The sequence below is a fragment of the Primulina huaijiensis genome, chromosome 14 (genome assembly GCF_012295235.1).
Source record: "Primulina huaijiensis isolate GDHJ02 chromosome 14, ASM1229523v2, whole genome shotgun sequence".
NCBI lineage: Eukaryota > Viridiplantae > Streptophyta > Magnoliopsida > Lamiales > Gesneriaceae > Primulina > Primulina huaijiensis.
In genome coordinates, this window is record NC_133319.1 from 17,230,301 (window position 1) to 17,249,827 (window position 19,527).

Genomic DNA, 19,527 nt, shown 5'->3' on the forward strand with positions numbered 1-19,527 from the left:
CTGAACTGATGACGCTTGAGAGATGGTGGGACTATGATCTGCAAGGCACTATGTCAAATGAACTATCGAGGCGGTTTGAAGAATCTGTAAATGCTGCTGACATTTACATGCACATAAAAGAGTTGTATGGTGCTCAAACTCGTACAGTGAGGCACATTACTATCAAGGAGCTCAAGACTATACTTATGCGAGATGAGGCCTCGGTCCATGATCACGGTGTACATATGATTGGACTTGTTGAGAATGTGGTGGGCCTGGAATTGGTGATTCCTAAGGAATTTCATAATGACATCGTGTTTTTGTCACTCCCATTCTCATTTGATGGTTTTGTGGTGAACTTCAATATGAATAGGCAAGAGTCTAGTTTTGAAGAGCTAGTCAACATTCTCACGACTTATGAGACCACCATAAAGAAAGAAAAGCATATGTTTTTCTAGTAGGCTTATCGTCTAGCAAGGAAAAGACACCAAAAAATAAGGAAAAAAATGTTCCGTCCCTTCAAATAAGAACAATCCCAACAAGAAGCGTGCTCCGAATACTAATAAAAGGCCCACAAGAGACGATTATGGTGCAAAAATTAAATGTTATATTTTTATTTTTAGCCATGAATTATTTATTTTAAATGATTTATGAATTTTAGCATTTTAAAGTCAAATTTAAATTATTAGATGAATTAAAATATTTTTAAGCATGATATTCGCAAATTTCCATAAATAGGAGATTTTATTCTTGAGCATGATGTTTAATATTTTATTAAATTATTTTAAGACTTAATAAATTTGTTTAGTTAGTCTTTAATTGATTTGCAAATTTTTTTACAATTTTTTTTAAAAAAATTAAAAATAAAAATAAAAATAAAAATAAAACCCCACACACACAAACACATACTAAAAACACACACACACAAAACATGGAAAAGCTAGGGTTTGGCCTCCAATTAGTCTCCTTCAAAAAAATTGTAAATAAAAATAAAAATAAAACTACACACACAAAAAACATGGAAAAGCTAGGGTTTGGCCTCCAAGTAGTCTCCTTCACTTTTCCACATCTACCTACAATATTTTGGTGAATTTTCACAAGTTTTTTATTTTGCTATAACATTATTCCACCCACGCTTAGATTTTCAAGCCCAATATTGATTCATCCTACAATTTTTTTGATTACCATTCCTTATAACATTATAACTAAGATATTTCAAGGTTCTAAATATCCCTTCAAACCTAACTCATCAAAAATTCTTATCATTAAAACCATTCAATTCTTACTTATTGCTAAACTAGTTCTCATATTTCTTAACCATTGCAAGATTAATTCCTAATTTTCTCGAAAATTATCCAATTGGTCTTTAATTTCGAAAATTATACAATTACCTATAAGTTCTTGGCGTTCCTAATTCCATTTTATAGGTTTCCCGTAACATAAAGTTCAATAATCTTAAGTTTATTAAACCCAAAATCAATTCTCATAACCAATCTTACATTTCCATCAATACCTAAAATCACAAATTATACATTTTTATACTTCTAAATATCGTCGTAGTTTTCAAATCATTATTCTTTAGATGAAATTCTCAAAAATTAATTAAACTAGTAATCACGTATCATCAATATTTTATTAGAAAATATACATTTGCCAAAAACATTCATAATCTTCATGATGAACTTATGAACTAAAAAATAGAACATTAGTACTAAAACCCAAAAATCAATATAGTCAAATCATTTTCAATCCTTTCCAAATGCCCATTAGCCAAATTCTTAATCATGTCCAATTCCACCACAAAGCCAACATGCATGAAAATCATATAATTTCTTATTCCATGTCGTAAAATGCATATAGACAGATAAACATGTATTGTAAAACATATATCATGTAAATATGCATGTGATAGCATTAAAAACATTTAAAATATTTAAACTTACAGACTTGAGGCTTGAAGACTAAGCTGCTGAAGCTGGCGGTGACACAACCTTACACAGGACCCTTGCTCTGATATCAACTGAAACGTCTACTACTTAAAATAAGTGTTTAAATATTTTTTTTAAAAAAAAGCTCTTTCCGGAAATCCTCAAACACGTGCATGAAATAAAAGCAGTCCATCATGCCTTTTAAAAGTCGTCCAACCACTGAATCAAAATAACAACAGTTAATTAAATTTTAAAATCAAATCAAACTCCTAGTCTACTATTTTAAAAGGACTCAACATCTATCAAATTCATCAACGTATAAGGAGATGCAAAAACATTTAAAATATTGTTTACACACATGACTCGTGATCATAATATGCGGAAAAATGCAAGGTCCTTGGGTTAACGTGCCCACACCCAGCTCCACCTACTCAGTCTTCAACGCCTCCAATCTTCACATTATCATGCTCACCTGCATCAATCACACCTAATGAGTCTAAAGACTCAACACACCTGAACCTTGATAGCAAGTACATATACATAACATGCAACGGTGAAAAGTACTGTAATTAAAATACCTTTCATGATCTTAAAAGCATGAACTTAAACATATTGTGTCAAAGCATAAATGTGTCCATAACATATCTCATCAGGTCCACATATGTGTTCATTTTATTTGAATTCAGATCATTAGTTGTGAATTTAATATCAGCTTTAGTCGATGGATCTATCTACGTATAACCGTAGTACTCAGCGACGGACATCAACGACGGTTTTATCCAACCACTGAGCCTTGGCCTTACATGTTCGTGTTTGTTTTCGTGTTCATATTAGTCACAACCAACTCTCATCCTTCAAAACATATAATCATATACATCAATTATAAAAATCATGCATATACGTAAATTTCCTTAAAATCAAGCATGCAATGTATTTTTTATATTTCCATAAAAAATTCATGTTCGTGATAACGTATACATTTAAAACATGCAATTTAGTGATCAGGACACTGCCAGTACTGCTAACTCTACCCAGGGACAAAATGACCATTTTGCCCCTGGAGACCCTAATTGATCATTTTACTCCTGGACCTCAAAATTTCGACCCGAAGCCAACCAAACTTATTAAATCACCTCAAAGAATCTTTATAACCCTTTACTAGACGTAAACTAGAGCCCATGCATGAACTTCTATAATTCAGTTTAAAACTTGAACTGGGGTCTCGGTTTAATCCGAATTAACCCGAAACTCAACCAAATCTTTCCCAACTTAAACCATGAATTGAACCTACATGACAAGGCCTTAAAACACTTATTTCAGACCACCTAAGACCCTCGGAAGTCATCGACCAGCTGCTGGAATTTTCTGCACGTATCGAGATTCAAACCCTAGTGCACCTAACCTTTGACCTTCGACCCTAGACAAGAAACTGACGCTTCCACAACTTGGCGAACCCCTCTAGGACCATGACCAGACCCACATTCACCTGACTGAACCAACCTAACACACGTCTACAGCCTTTGCGATCGGGATTACTCGAACTCGCCCAAAATTCGACCTAACTTGTCACCAAGCTTCGATCCTAGCCTAGACCTCCTACCAGCTGACCATGGACCATTCCCAACCTTGACACAGACCCCACACGGCCTGAAAAAGTGCCTGGAACGGGCCATGCCCGGCTGCCCTCTCCCTCTCACCCGGTCCAAGCATTCGAACCCTAGAACTAAGAGATCACCATCGGCCCTTACTCCTTTCGATCCAGACTTGGTATCACCCTTAAACACCTTTGAAAACTGCTATAAAATTCTCCCTAGACCTAAAGGATTCGGCAGCCCTTCAACCATATCAAGAACGTGAGCAACATGGCATGTAATGTGCATATTTTCGTGTAATAATCATGTAATTCAATGCAAAACAATATAACTATGTACTATAATGCAAAAAACCATTCAAAATACATATCATGATGTGATTGATGAGAAAAAAGAGGTATAGGGTGTGCCTTTGCGTATTTACGCTCGAAACCTTTGAAATAATCGCGTAGAACATGCATCGGAGAGACGGGGAAGAAACACTTTGAAGAACTTTCAGAAAACCTAAGGAAAATAGCTGATGAAATTTTGAAGAAGGCTGCTGGAAAATGGAGGGGATGGCCACATGAGTGGAGGTAGGTTTAGGGTTTACTAATGAGGTGTTTAAGTAATAATATAAGGTGCTAATGGGCCTTTAATTTAAAATAAAAGGATTAAAAGAATTTTAGGCCCATTAAGAAATAAAATAATCCCATCAAACCCAAAAACACTCCCGAAAAAAATATTTCGTTTAGGTACGTTTTTGAAAATATTGTCCGAGTTCTCAAAAAGTCCCCCGACTCGCTAAATTTTGCATACAGGTTTAAAATACGACTCGTCGAGTAAAAATATCTTAACAAGGCCCATTTTCTAAAATCACCCTTATTAACATCATATATTAAATAATTAAAAATAATTATTTAATAAAAATATTTTTCCTAAATTATCCCCGGTCTCCGTTATTCGTTCGAGCGCGAAAACTACTAAAAGCCCTTACGCATGAAACTTTAATAAAATATGCAATAAAACACATATTCATGTCACAAACATGCATTAAATGCATTAAAAATAATTAAATAAAATACCTAAAATTTTGATAACTTGCATGCATGTTGTTCACGTGGACCTTCAAATTTTTGGGATGTTACAAAACGTCTAGCAATCGTACTCCGTTCGTCTTCTACGTTCCCTCACGTCGGTATTCGTTTATTCGAGCGTTTAAACACAGAGGCATGTTCTAAACCTTTATTTTATGCATCAATCTTGTTATATATTGTTATTTGATGATAAATATGCATGAAAAACGTTTCCCTACATGAAAGATTTGAATCAAAATTGTTTATACACATGCTGAAATTTTCTGCACAAGTTTCTTCAAGTTTCCATGAGTTTTTGATGTGTAAGCTTCGTGTGGATCGTACAGGTTGTTGCCGCTGGGTGTGGGCATGAATTATGATGTGTTTAGATGTTGTTTATCAGTCCTTGTTATGTCGGAAGTGGGCTGGTCGCGCATAGGAAGCAAGGAGCGCAGCTGCTGCTGCAGTGGCGCGAGTGCAGTTGTTTTGGGTTCAGCTGAGTGGTTCTGGAGTAGGGATGGGTGTAGGGCTCTTGGTTAGGTATGGACCATGTCTTAGGGTGTTAAGTAAAGCCTGGTCTTGGTCGGTTATGGTCTGGTTGGGTAGGAAAGTCGCTGGGAGTGCGGAGTGGCAGCTGGCGCGCATGGAACCCGCGATAGGTGTTGTCACGGTTTGCATGATCTACGGCTTTGCGGAATACTTGAGCTGGTAAGGGTTGTATAAATGGCTTGGTTAAGTCTAAGGTGATGGTCTAGGTCTTGGTTAAGGGCTGGTTCGAGCTGTGGTTTGTTTGGAGCCATAAGGCACCCAAACGTGTCAAAATTGGGCCGAATAGATCATATAATGAATCTTGAGTTGCATGGATTGTATGGGATCGTTTGGGCTATTCTAGAGGTGGTCCTAAGGGTCTGGACAGTAGGTTAAGATGTTGCTTAAGGGTGAGTCGAGTCCCGAGTCATTTGGTAAGTCATAAGTAAGATGCAAGTTTATGAGCCGTTTTGAGTTGTTAGTTTTAAGTTGGGTTAGCAATGAGGTCCATGACGTTAGTAAATAAATATAAAGTGCAAAAATATTATTTTTGTGGTATGCAAGTGGTCTTGTAGCCAAATTATGAATGCACCGGTCTAGAAGCCGGAGAACGTATCTGGGGACCTTTTCAACTTATCTTATGATTATCTTATGATTGGTAGCGGATATCCAGTCCAAGGGTTGTGGTGATCCTTACCGGCCAAGCGCTATGGTGTTAGTTTGATCAAACGAATTATGTTATGGTGCCACATTTCAATGAAAAAAACTCAACGCAAAAGGTTTATGTTTATGTTATGTTAAGCGAATCATGTTTTCTGAAAATATTTATGGAGGAAAGTCAAGTCATATTTATTTAAGCCTATGTAATTTACGTATCAAATGTGTTTAAATTGAATGAATTTTATTATATAGTATTCATTATTCATGGTTTATGAATACCAAGTCTTTAAACTCATTAGACTTGATTGATGCAGATGACGTTATTGAGGAGGCTAGAGGTGTTGACCAGTGAGCAAGCTCGGACCGTAGGCAGTGCACGCTCGATGGCCTTGCATTTTATGAGTTTTATGCATTTTAAAACTGATTCAGTACTCTGATTTATTTTATTGCATTTTTTTGGGAAACAAAATTATTTCTTTGCGTGTTTTAAAATATTTTACGGATGTCGATGTAATCATTTTTACACCTAAAAATAATCAGTATTTGAATTGTTTTTTTATTTCGAATTTTTAAGGATTAAGTATAGGTATTTATTGAGTTTAAAAGTTAAGAAATATGGATTTAATTAGATAAAAAAAGTTATTTTTCGCACATTTTAAGTAGTAAGTGAGGGTTGTTACGGTTGATATCAGAGCAACGTTCTTATAAAGGGTTGTGCATACTACCAGTTGCGAGAAGCTCAGGAAGTCATGCCTCATGTCTGTAAGTTTTTATGATTTTACATGTAATAAGTATTGAATGTGAGTTTCTTTGATTGAATGTTTAAGTTTTGAATCGCATTTAGTATGATATATGGATATTATTGTCATGCATGTTGGTTACATGTTAGGTTGGATTGTGGAACAGTATGCCTCCAAGACTTATGGTTGATTGTGCGAATCATGAGGAAGAGAGAGTTTCCCCTCCACGTCCACCACCAGATCTTCAGGCACATATGCTTTCTGGCATGACCCAGTTCTTTGTGCAGTTCGCTGGGACCAATGCCGAGGTGGGGAGGAGGACGAGGCCAAAAGCAGTTTATGAGCGCTTTTGCAAGATGGATTCCAAGGACTTTGTGGGGACGACGGATCCTATGGTGGAAGAGGGTTGGATTAAGTCCAAATATGTGATCTTTACCTTCATGGAATTGCAGGATGCCAATAGAGTTAGACGCACCACCTACCTGATGAAGGATATTATAGACTGTGGTGTGATGGAGTATCAGTGACTGTGAACTTTGAGACCCTTACTTGGGACAGTTTCAAGGAAGAGTTTATTCCAAGTACTTCACTGATGATGTATGCTCCCGTCCGACTAGGGAGTTTATGACGCTGAGGTAGGGAGACAACACTGTGGCGGAGTTTGTGAGGAAGTTCGAGCAAGGGTCTCACTTTGTGCCCATGATTGCAAACAATCAAAGGGAGAAGTTGAGGCATTTTCTAGATGGTTTGCGGCCGATCTTGCGCCATGATGTTCGTGTGACTGGTCCTACGACTTTCTTTGTTGCTGTGACTAGAGCCTTAACAGCTGAACAGGATCAGAGGGACATTGAAAACGACAAGCAGGGAAAGAGGCCTTATTAGGCACCTCATGTGAGGCCCGGGGCCGAAGAGGCAGGGGGTGATCGTCGGTGCCATGAGGTTGCACGAACAATGAGTGGCTCCTGGCAGGTAGGGGTGGCAAAATGCAACACGACCCGTCAACCCAACACGAAAAAAATCAGGTTCGGGTTGGGGTTTTTCGGGTTCGGGTCGGGTTCGAGTTGGGTGAGTTTGGGTTAGTGCCAGGTTAGATGGGTTTCGGGTTGGGTCGCGGGTTGACCCGAAAACTTTTTTTTTGAAAATATTACCTATATTTTTATATATTGTATGTTTGAACAAAATTTATTGTATAATTATATGATAAATTTTCATAATTTAATATTTATTTTTTAAATTGTTTATTTTTTTAACAATTGTTTATTTGATTTAGTAAATATACTTTTAATTTTTTACAATTGAACTTTCAAATTTAAATCGAAAATTTTGTTATTATGTGTTTAAATTAAAATATTATTATTATTTTTTATTTTTTCGAATATTTTTCATTATTTGTTTAAAAAAAATAAAAAAAATTCGGGTTAGGCGAGTTAGACGGGTTGAGTCGGGTTAGACGGGTTCGTGTTCGGGTTGGGGGTTTTTGGGTTGCTTCGGGTTCGGGTTGAAAAAAAAATATATTCGCGGGTTGACCCAAAACCCGACCCACCCGAACCGATTGACACCCCTACTTGCAGGGTTCTAGGCGGAAGGAACATAAATGAATCGATCTTACACCAGAAGGAGAGAGATTTCGAAACTGTTCAGGTATGAGACTCTGCAGTTGAAGAGGGCTAAAAACATTTGATATGTACTACTCATATCAAGAATGTGCATCTTCTTTTCGATAGCTCATCACATTAGAACTTTAAAGTTAAGCGTTCTTGACTTGGGGTAATTCTGGGATGTGTGACCCCCTGGGAAGTTTCTTAGGGTGCGTGTGAGTGAGGAAATAAGCACGCTAAAAAGACTCGTCTTGATACAGTGAAGATAGTCGTAGAATCTAGGGTGTTACAGTTGGTATTAGAGCCGACATCTCCTAGTATGGTGTGGTTCGGGGACGAACCAAGCGGAAACTGGTGGGCATGTGAAGCCTGGGGCCGAAGAGGCCAGGGGGGGGGGGTTCGATTGCCTGTTCTATGCGGTTGTACGGACAATGAGCGGCTTCTGGCAAGCTGCTAGGCGGAGGGAACATGAATGAACCGATCTTACACCAGAAGGAGAGAGATTTCGAAACTGTTCAGGTATGAGACAGTACAGTTGAAGAGGGCTTAAAAGATTTGATATATACTACTCATATCAAGAAGTTGCATCTTCTTTTCAGTAGCTCATCATATAAGAACTTCAAAATTAAGCGTGCTTGACTTGGGGTAATTCTGGGATGGATGACCCCCTTAGAAGTTTCCTAGGGTGTGTGTGTGTGAGGACATAAGCACGTTGGAAAGACTCGTCTTGGTACAATGAGGATAGTCGTGGAATCTAGGGCGTTACAGTTGGTATCAGAGCCGACCTCTCCTAATACAGTGTGGTTCGGGGACGAACCAAGCAGAAGCTGGTGGGCATGTGAGGCCCGGGGCCGAAGAGGGCGGGAGGTGATTGTATGCGCCATGAGGTTGCACGGACAATGAGCGGCTCCTGACAGGCTTCTAGGCGGAGGGAACATGAATGAACCGATCTTACACCAGAAGGAGAGGGATTTCGAAACTGTTCAGGTATGAGACTATGCAGTTGAGGAGGGCTTAAAAGATTTGATATGTACTACTCATATCAAGAAGGTGCATCTTATTTTCGGTAGCTCATCACATAAGAACTCCAAAGTTAAGCGTGCTTAACTTGGGGTAATTTTGTGATGAGTGACCCTCTGGAAAGTTTCCTAGGGTGCGTGTGAGTGAGGACATAAGTACGTTGGAAAGACTCGTCTTGTTTAGTGAGGAAAGTCGTCGAATCTGGAGCGTTACACCTACTCATCAGCCTCAACAGCCGTGTAAGAAGTCATTTCAGGGGAAATTCAAAGGCAAAGGACAACAACCCCAGAAGAAGGCTACTCAGAAGCCTAATGCTTATCCTTTGTGCCCGAAGTGCAATCGCCAGCATGAGGGAGCTTGCTTATGGGGACAGGCAAATGCTTTAAGTGTGGAGCTCCGGGTCATATGCTTAAAGGTTTTCCACAGTGGAAGCAGCCAACTCAAGGGTGAGTCTTTGCTATGCATGCCGAGGAGGCAAACCCAGACACTACTCTCTTTACATGTATTATAATTAATTCAACTCATTATAGTTTATTTGAATTTGGGATGCATGGTTTGAAATTTTTGGATAATAGCATGCTGATTATCGAAAATTTTTGGAAAAAGAGATTTTTGGATTATGGTTTCAGTCTGTGCATGTGAGTAAATCTAGTCCTTTGAGAATTGTGAAGTTTAGTGTTATGTTAATATTATCTCAGGATTGATCTTTATAATGGGAGTAGCACGAATGCTCTGTTAGATTCTAGGGTCACTTATTCATTTATATCAAACAGTTTCGTGAGTTATTTGGGTGTCAATCCCACCAGGCATGACGTAAATTATTCTGTGACAGTATCATCTAGGGAAGAATTGTAAGCTTCTATTGTGGTCAGGTACATGGATCTTGAGCGACAGGGCCACATAGTCTACGCCAATCTTATTGTACTGCCGATGCCAGAATTTGACATTATTCTGGGAATGGATTGGTTGTCGAAGAATGGAGTGTTATCGATTTTCAGTGAAGGTCAGTGTTGGTTAGAACGCTGGGTTTGGAGAAATTTGTATTCGAGCCAGATGGATGTAGAAATCTGTCTCGAATGATGTCATGTGTCTGGGCAAGGAAGCTTATGCATAAGGGATGCCAGACATTTTTAGTGAGCATTATTCTAGCCCCCGAATATAACCAGTCAATCCATAACAGACGTCCAGTTGTCAGAGACTTTCCAGACGACGTTGCGGGTAGTCCACCCGAGGGTGAGGTGGAGTTTTTTGATCTTATGCCAGGGATAATTTGTATTTGTTAGTAGTCACTACTACTAACACTAACATTTAATTAGTAAATTCCAAATTCATTAAATAAATGATTTCATACTCATTATAACCTCAATCGACGATCCAGGAGCACCATTGTATCAAAGATACAAGTCTTGTTCATATAATGAAAATAAATATTTCGAAGATCAAAATTTCCAATTACCATATTGGGCGACTGCCAGTTTAGTGAACTCCTTCACAAGGCAGTTCCACTCTTCTTCCTTAATTAACAATTAAACTAACTTTTATTTCTTCCATCCTATGGAGTCAACTTATAAACTGTTGGAACATTTCATGTTCGCCATCTTGATTTTGATGTTAACAAAACTTGTTATTTTGTTTCTAATAATTTTACCTAAGTACGCAGAAACTGAAACTGATCGGGATTTGAACTGATCAGCTATCAAGCCGAAACTGAAGCTATCGAGACGCAAACTGAAAACGCCAAATGACTGTTCAAACTGAACCAGTCCAACTGAAACATCAAAGAACAGTTCAACTGACTGTCCAACTGATAGGTTGTTCAGTAGAAGATCTTCAGAAGCCCGTCCAGCTAATGAAGAGCTCAATTGATGAAAAGCACAGCTGACCAGTTCAACTGAAGCAGTAAAATCAGTTCAGCTGATGAGCCAAATGATTTCATCAAACCAGCTCTAGATCAGTTCAACTGACCAGTTCAAAACATCAGTAAAGAATCAATCAGTTTGCAGAACAAGACAAGCTTATTCAATGGAATCCAACTGTGAACATTAAAGAAAAGTTTTTGTCCAGTCAAAGGACAATAATAGACGTTGCATCAGAGCTTAAAGCCAAAATATTTCAGAATGGCTGTCGGAAAGTACAATCACGGATTCAAATTGCAACGAACATATTTGATGAGTCTTGGTGTACGGTCGTACATTGCCTCAATAAATAAGATCAAGACCATCAACAAAAATATGAGTGTGTAAAAGAAGAAGGGCACGCATAATGCACATCAACTTACAAAAGCAATCCGCCCAGATTTGAGAGAATACTTCAAAGTGTTATCACCTCAGTTTAGGAGCATTTTTCTCTCAGTGTGTGAGAACTCTTTCATGTTATAATCATATCAATTCTCACACACAGGCACACACAATCACTCATATATACAGAGAATTAAGCTTATTGAATAGTTGAGTGACTCTTGCACAAAGGCATTAAACTTTTTTATGTAGTATTTAACACATAGAAGTTAAACAGGTGTTGGCTGAAAGGTGTTGCCTTCAGTCTAGGCTAGGAGTTCAGTTAGGCAGTCGGGTAAGTCCTATGCTGAGTGGGTTTGTACAATGTATTGTATAATCAAATCCTTTTAGTGAATCCTACCTGAGGTGGTAGAAGGGATGACGTAGGAGAAGTTGAAGTCTCCGAACATCCATAAACATATCTTGTGTACTTAACTGTTTAACATTTGTTTTCAAACTGATTTGATCAGTTTGAGCAGTTATCAGTCCAGTTCTCACCATAACTGAACTGATATATGCGAGAACTGATTTCTCTTATTTCAGTTAATCAGTTTACACAAGTTAAATTGCTTTCAAATTTGTCAGCTTTCTTAACGAAGGATTACTTCGAGTATTTTCCGCTTGGTTTAACACTAAACTCGATTTAATTCATCGGTGATTACATTCTTAGAACACGAGCTATTGAAGCTCATGGAGAATATTGTGTTTGAAGCACCTTCGCAGGTGCTCCAACCGATCATTCATAAACTCCTTTATAAGCTTCTTGTTTGATCTTCATCAAACTATAAGTCGCCAAATTTAACTCCGTGAATTTTGACTTTCTCAACGGGAACACATAATCTGATACTTGTGTGACTCTCAATGGTTCAGGGATACAGCTAGTCGTGTGTTCACATCTCCATGTGATTCAAAATAACATTTATTCTTATTCGGGCTTACCCTACTTAGCCTCATTCTTTTCATCAACTCCTTGATTAAGAATGTTATAATTCATTCCTGATTGCACCCATCAGATCATGGTAAGAGCGTTTAGTAGCATCGTCTCATGATCCTCTAGGTATTACTGATAGTGCCTACAAAAACCTTAAGTCATGTTTAGCGTACATTACGGTCATTTCAACACATATATCACGATCGAATCTGCAACCATTGATATATCGAGAGTTGCATATGAATTCGATAACTACGTAATTTATCTTTGAGTACTAATATTGTCATGGTCTGTGCAACTAGGAAAACACATTACCCTAAAGTACATTTCTTGTTTTAGCCAGAGACTTCTTGTACTATTAACTCATCCTCACCCGTAGGCAAACGGCGAATCCCATATTACAATGTATTTGCTCTTATGTATTTTCGAAACTACACCTAACATCGCCACCTGATGACACTCAATGGAGTCGGTAAACGGATCAAAATGCATGCTAGTACGTATAGTCTCTACATTGTCCCGGGTCAATGGACTAATGATGTACAACCATTAATGCGGACTATTCCACTCGATAAGTGAGAACCACTTGGACAGTCCTATAGATGATTGTTCAGTACATCATCACATAATCACCAGAATGGATATCTTCATGCCTTTGCCAATAAAAGATGTCGTTTACATCACATATGCTAGTCTCAAGCTCGAGCGATTTTTATCCTTGTTTTAGGCAACTGATTCGACTAGGAACCTGTTTAGAATATACGGCACACTTTCTAATGAATTTCATGATCTTACGTTGAGAGATAGATTTCATGGTACCTATTGTATATTCAAAGACTTTATCTATGCAGTTTACATAGATATACAGATAAAGTATAATGACATAATTGAATAAAATCATAAAATATTATTAAAATAAATATCGTTTTACATTAGTATCAATTAAAACCCAAGCCACAAGTTGATTTGTTGAAACTGGTGGTAACAATCCGAAACCTTTATATTAGGAATTTTTATTATTTTCTACTCAACCATTCACGTTTTTTCTTAAAAACTTTTTTTTTAAAAAAAATCTAAAACTGTTAAAAAAACAATACTAACTTTCATTCAAAAACCTTCTGCATGACAATTCGGTTTGACTTGAGTAAAAAAAACCGTCGAAACTGTAGCGTGAACGTCCTTAAATTGTTGGCTTCAACATTATTTTTTATAAAATTATTTTCTCCAAACCACGAAAGCCCATAACCCTTGAAAATACAAAAAAAACTAGGTAAAATGCTCAAATTTCAAACTTTATAAGTTTGAGCGAGATTACTACGTAATAAGAGTGAAAAATGGTTTTTTAGTTTTTATTATAATTAGAACTATATCAAATCAATTATTAATAGATTAAATAACACAAACATACCAATTCAATTAATTGCCAGAATCGGTTCACAACTTATACGAGCCATTATACCATCAAAAGTCGCAGAGAATATTACAGAATAAGACTGCTAGATTAACAAATTTCGGTTGAGCACTAAAAATCTAGTCCAAGAAATCCAATTGCCAAACTTGGGACGTGTATCTCAACTATTTCTTCTTCTTACCCCCGACAGTCTTTCCCTTCTTGTTAGCAGATTCCTTTTCAGCCTTTCCACCTGTATCCTGTAGTTAATTTACACAAATTGAAATAACCTGTCGAATTACAATGGGTCGGAAATAATTTTAGGCGTAAAAGCAGATAAACTCCAAGCAAATGGTATGGATGCTCCAGCATAGACAAATTCTAGTATCACATGGAAGCTCATTGGTCAACCACTTTGTATACAGTTAAATTTTGGAGCTATTCTCCATCCTTTCACCAGCAAGACATGGGCTTAAGTAAATCATTAATGGAAACATAAGTGATTGTTTCACGGGACACTGCCACCTGACATAGTTTTCTAAATTGACTCGAGAATAAAATAGCTAGAGACTTAGATTTACTGTGACTTCAGCTTCAACGGCCAAAGCATAAGCTTCTACAAGGTAGCATGGACTTCCTCGGGCCTAGATCAGCAGATGGCAGGTTTATGCTGTCAATGGCCTTAGGCATGAAAGATAAGGATGCTTCCATAGAGTACATCCTAAGCTTCACAATTCTTTTTGGGAACCCAATAACACATTTGGTTTCCTGTTGGTCAGTATAAAAATTGTGGCAACTAATCAGAGCAGAGTAACCTTCTGGTTCTGAAGTATTCCAAGTTATTCATTATATTCTTGTCTTTAAATGGTTAGTAATTCAACTAGGCATATGTGATCAAAGAAACACAAAATATTAGTATATAGACGACACCTGAAATAAAATTAATGCCCTCAACGGCAATAAAACTGAAGGGGAAAAAAGCTTCTAATGAATGTAGCCTAGAGCATGAAAGTACGTAAGCTTGTAATTTTCGATAAAGCAAGTAGATTAAGCACTATTGAAGAAACAAAATATGCAAAAAAAACTAAATTAAATAATACCAAGCAACTATATCTTCAGAGACCTTCAAAAGATTTGGAGTAGAAGGCAAAGACATTTTACCACTAGAATGTAGCCAACAAATCTACCAAACAATTGCAAAATTTATATAAACGCCCAAGAGATAAGGAGAAACTGGCATGAAACACCTATTTATGATGTTAGTTATCTAAGTCTTACTAATATAATTCAAATGTTCAATCCCTCATTCAAGCATAAAAGACTCTCAGTCCAAGTAAAGGGCATACCTTTCGTTTAACGGGTGCTGATGTGCTAACAACTGGTTTGAAGAATGACTCTAACCTGTTCAGAGGCAAAAATAATGTGATGTGATGCTTGACCGAATGATTACGTTCCAACTTAATTCTACCAGGTCACGCGATTCATACCTGCCCTGAGCAGACTTGTTTTTGGCAACCTTGATCTTTTCTATTGCCTAAATTCATCAAATATGAAGTCAATAAATTTTACAGTTTGATCTTTACAATTATTTTATTTGATTTTGAGTGTGCGAGTTGAGAGAGTGAGGTGTGGAAGGAAAGACTTCTGCAGAACTAGGGAAACATGCCTTAGTCACTCTGTCGCTGTTAAACCCGTTTTCACTAACCAAAAAGCTTATCAACCCCTGAAGCAGAAAAAATAATGCAATGAACAAAAAACTGCCTCAACAGAAAAGAGAAAAAAATTTGGAAAAGCCCATCACTTCTTCATCTGGAGCAGCCCACTTAAGCTCAAGTTGATCATCAGTAAAAACCAATGGTTCTTTAAAGAGCGTCCGAGCCTCTGGATATGGCCAATCATCTGGTATTTGATACCTGCAACATCACTGCAAATCATTTCCTCTAATTTGAAATGAAATATCTGCTTGTTCGAAAGGGAAAAAGAAGTAAAAAAAAGAGTGCTACTTAGCATTGACCTGACAGAACAACGATCAAAATGTGATGCTTAAACCACAATATAATTGAAAGAATTTTGGGTTTGGGTTATATCATTCGTATCAGCTATACCTTCAGATAAAAGAACATACAACGGTCTTATAATTATTACTAAAGTTAAAATCACATTTTTTATTCTCATTCATAATTTGCAAGTGGATGTGATTATATTAAACAGAGCATGGACTCTTGGCAGCAATAATTGCAGTGAAAATTTTATGTATACGTGTATAGCTTGTAACAAAAAAGAGAACATAATTTTATATCCCTAGTAATTTTGTTTTGTTATCCATGGAATCAAAATCCCTTACAACCTCCCTCTCAACCTCGGAAGCAAATCACTCCCTGCAGATTAGCAGACACAAAATAAATGGGTCAAATTTTTGGGAACAGTTTCAATCCGTACTGTTCGTAATTAGAGGGAAAGGGAAAGCAGGATACCTAACTGGTGGTATCACTGCCCCCAGACAGCACTGATAAAGGTTACGCAACATGGGAGGAAGAAATTCAATCATCATGGCATGGTTAATTAATTCTATGGAGCCTCATATTGGAAGAACGTACTTCCTGTACAAAACTGCTGCAGAGATGGAAGACGGTTCAAGAGATGTACTCAGTTTTTTGGGTGATTCTGTTTTAACCAGCAATGTTCCACGTCGTTTCTGGGGTGATTCTGTTTTAACCGTTACCTATTTAGTTAATAGACTCCAATCAAAAAACTTGAAGTTCCGCATACCAGTTGCTTGTCTCCGACAGGAATTTTCCTACATCCGCTTACTTAACTCACTCCCACCAAAAGTATTCGGGTGTTCTGTGTGTGTTCATAACATCAGTACTACTAGGAGAAAACTTGATCCTAACTCTAAGGCCATGAAATTTGTATTCTAAGATATTATCCCACTCAAAAAGGGTACGATGTTAAAATCCTGTTACAAAAAAATTCTACGTATCCTATGATGTTACATTCCTCGAAGGTCAACCATTGTATTCCATGATTCTCTTCAGGGGGAGAACTTAGGTGAAGATAATCATTCGGAACCTCCAATTTTTTTGCCTCTCCACTCCTCCCTCGAGTCTCCCATGTTCATTCCAGGAGATAGTACAATGGAGAACCAACAAAATGACTTACTTGTTTACTCATGGAGTCCACGTGTTACTCAGCAAATCCAATAACCTGAGCCTATGGTGGATTCCCCAAACAATCCATAGAGAAATGATAAATATTACTTCAATGGATGATCTGGATGTTCCTATCGCTATCAGAAAAGGGGGTAAGAATGTAAGATCTTGTACTCAACATCCAATCTCAAACCATTTGTCATATGGTCGTCTATCTAACACTCGCAAGGAAAATATTAGGATCGTTATTTTAAATTTTTAATCATTATCATTGATTCTATATGATTAAGAGATATTTTATCTAATTTAAATAATGTGAGGGATCCCCAATGCTTAAAGGTAGGATCTCAGATTTAGGTTCTCTTTACTTATAGACTTGTAAATAACATATACGATTATATTTTTTTCCCACTCTTGTGCCGTTTACTTCTTTTAACATGGCATCGGAGACAGGCTTTGTTCTGCAGTAATTATGGTATAAACAGCCATGACTGGGCTTCGAGAGACTCCAAGGATTCCAGTTCTGAAGTCCCATCGCAACCAAATCCTCCCTCTGATAATGTTTCACTTCAGATCACTAATCATAAATTGAACTCCAGAAATTTCCCACAATGGTCATAATCCGTGTAAGATGGGATATCTGACTGGAGAAACAAAAAGGCCGAAGGATGGTGAAACTGGTAGGGCAACATGGGAACTCAAAAACTCAATCGTGATGGCATGGTTGATAAATTCTATGGAGCCTTCAATCAGCCTAAATTATTTATTCTTAAAAACAGCAAAGGAGATCTGGATGTTGTAGCAGAAACATAATCAGATCTTGGGAATTGTTCCCCAGTTTTCGAGTTGAAGACGAAGCTGCGAGAAACAAGACAAGAAAACCTTGATGTAACTGAATATTTTACTATTGTCAACAATTTATGGCAAGAATTGGACCTGATTTATGAGGCTGATTGGGGAGATCCAGAAACAAATGTGAAATTCTGGAAATTTGTTGAAAAGGAGAATTTATGATTTCTTGACTGGGCTACACAAGGAGTTGGATGAAGTTCGGGGACGAATTCTTGGATGAGTTACTCTTTCAACCATCCGAAAAGTTTTTTCAGAAGTTCGTCACGAGGAAAACAGACGTCGAATAATGTTGGGAGAATCTAACACCCACATAATCATCAGCCTAGGTTTCCAAAAAGGAACAAGTGACTGGGCATTTAAGGGCAAGCCAAAATCTAATCACAAAGATCAGTTGAAGCAACTCCAGAAGTTGATAAATCAGTCTCTGACAAAAACCCCATCAGCCTCATGTACCTTAGCACAAACAGCTACTTTCTCCACTGCATATAGTGCTGTAACAGAAGCAAAAGGTCCTAGGATCATCGATTTGGGGTGCTTCTGATCATATGACAGGTAGTTCCCTCTTGTTCTCATCATATACTCTTTGTCCTCGTAATTTTACAGTTAAAATCACGGATGGAACACTCCAGTGTAGCAGGAAAGGGTTCAATTCAAATTTGAGACTCGTTGACCATTCACTCTGTGTTGCATGTCCCAAACCTTACTGCAATCTGCTTTCCATTAGTAAATTAACCGAGGATCAAAATTGCATTGCTAAATTATCTTGAGTTTTGTTGTGTATTTCAGGAGCAAGATTCGGGGAAGACGACTGGCAATGCTAGAGTAGAAGGTCTCTATTATCTTGATGTTGCTACCCCTATGAATAAACAAGTTTTTCAAACTCAAGTTTTTTTAAAAAAACATTGATATAAATTTTGAATTAAATTAAGTTTTCCAAGCTCAAGTTAGTTCCTTCTCTGTTTCTAATAAAGATGCAATTATTTTGTGCCACAGTAGATTAGGACATCTAAATTTCCAATATTTGAGACATTTATTTCCATCTTTGTTTAATAATAACAGTCCCAGCTGGTTTTCTTGTGAATTTTGACCACTAGCCAAGCACACATGCTGTTTTTTTCCTGCTAAACCTTATCGACCAAGTCGACCATTTGCATTAGTTCGTAGTAACATTTGGGGGCCATCACGTGTGAATAATTATTCTAGGGGTCGATGGTTTCTTACGTTCATTGATGATCATAACAGAGTGTTGAATTTATTTGTTAAAAGAAAAATCAAAAGCTGGCCAGATTTTTCAAACATTCAAAGCTATGATCAAGACACAATTCCAAACCACTATTCAAACCTTCTGCACTGATAATGGCCGTGGTACTTTCAATCTATTATTGGGAATTATCTTACAAGTCAGGGTATTATCCACCATAGCTCTTGCCCAAATACCCCTCAATAAAATGGTTTTGCTGAGAGAAATAAACATCACCTCTTGGAGGTGGCCAGGGCTTCGTTGTTTACGATGCAAACTCCAAACTACCTTTGGGGAGAAACGGTTCTTAAACAAGCTTGTCTGATAAATAGAATGCCTACACGAGTTCTCAATTTTCACACACCATTATCAACCTTTTTGCAAAAATATCATCATTCTCGTGCCATATCTTCTTTACCTCTAACATTTGGGTGCACTGTTTTTGTCCACAATCATAATTCGACCAGATCCAAACTTGATCCTCGTGCCATAACATGTGTACTCATCGGTTATTCTCCATGTGATGTCCGGGCCGAAGAGGGCGGGGGTAATCGTCGGTGCCATGAGGATGCATGGACAAAGAGCG

The 19,527-nt window shown here is 37.5% G+C and overlaps 2 protein-coding genes across 4 annotated transcripts in view; one reads left to right on the top strand and one right to left on the bottom strand.

Moving 5' to 3' along the window:
* Nucleotides 1–8: 8 nt before the first annotated feature.
* LOC140958042 (uncharacterized) lies at nt 9–437 on the top strand. The gene has a single exon (XM_073415442.1). The coding sequence runs from the start codon at nt 9–11 to the stop codon at nt 435–437; it is 429 nt and encodes a 142-aa protein (XP_073271543.1).
* Nucleotides 438–13,701: 13,264 nt separating this feature from the next.
* LOC140957668 (flap endonuclease 1) overlaps nt 13,702–19,527 on the bottom strand; it is a 34,242-nt gene continuing 28,416 nt past the window's right edge. Inside the window, exons 13-18 of one of the 3 annotated variants that reach the window (XM_073415003.1) lie at nt 15,499–15,610; nt 15,364–15,420; nt 15,185–15,231; nt 15,044–15,098; nt 14,279–14,465; nt 13,702–13,957 (exon numbers count right to left, since the gene is read on the bottom strand). In XM_073415003.1, coding sequence (XP_073271104.1) covers nt 14,292–14,465; nt 15,044–15,098; nt 15,185–15,231; nt 15,364–15,420; nt 15,499–15,610 — 445 coding nt within the window. In that variant the 3' untranslated portion in view covers nt 13,702–13,957; nt 14,279–14,291. Of the gene's footprint in view, nt 13,958–14,278; nt 14,466–14,496; nt 14,945–15,043; nt 15,099–15,184; nt 15,232–15,363; nt 15,421–15,498; nt 15,611–19,527 lie in introns of those variants that run through there. The other 2 variants (XM_073415005.1, XM_073415004.1) reach the window with 2 other exon arrangements.

Excerpts from the sequence above, each read along its gene's own strand:
- LOC140958042 (XM_073415442.1), top strand. The coding sequence starts at position 9 with ATGACGCTTGAGAGATGGTGGGACTATGATCTGCAAGGCACTATGTCA.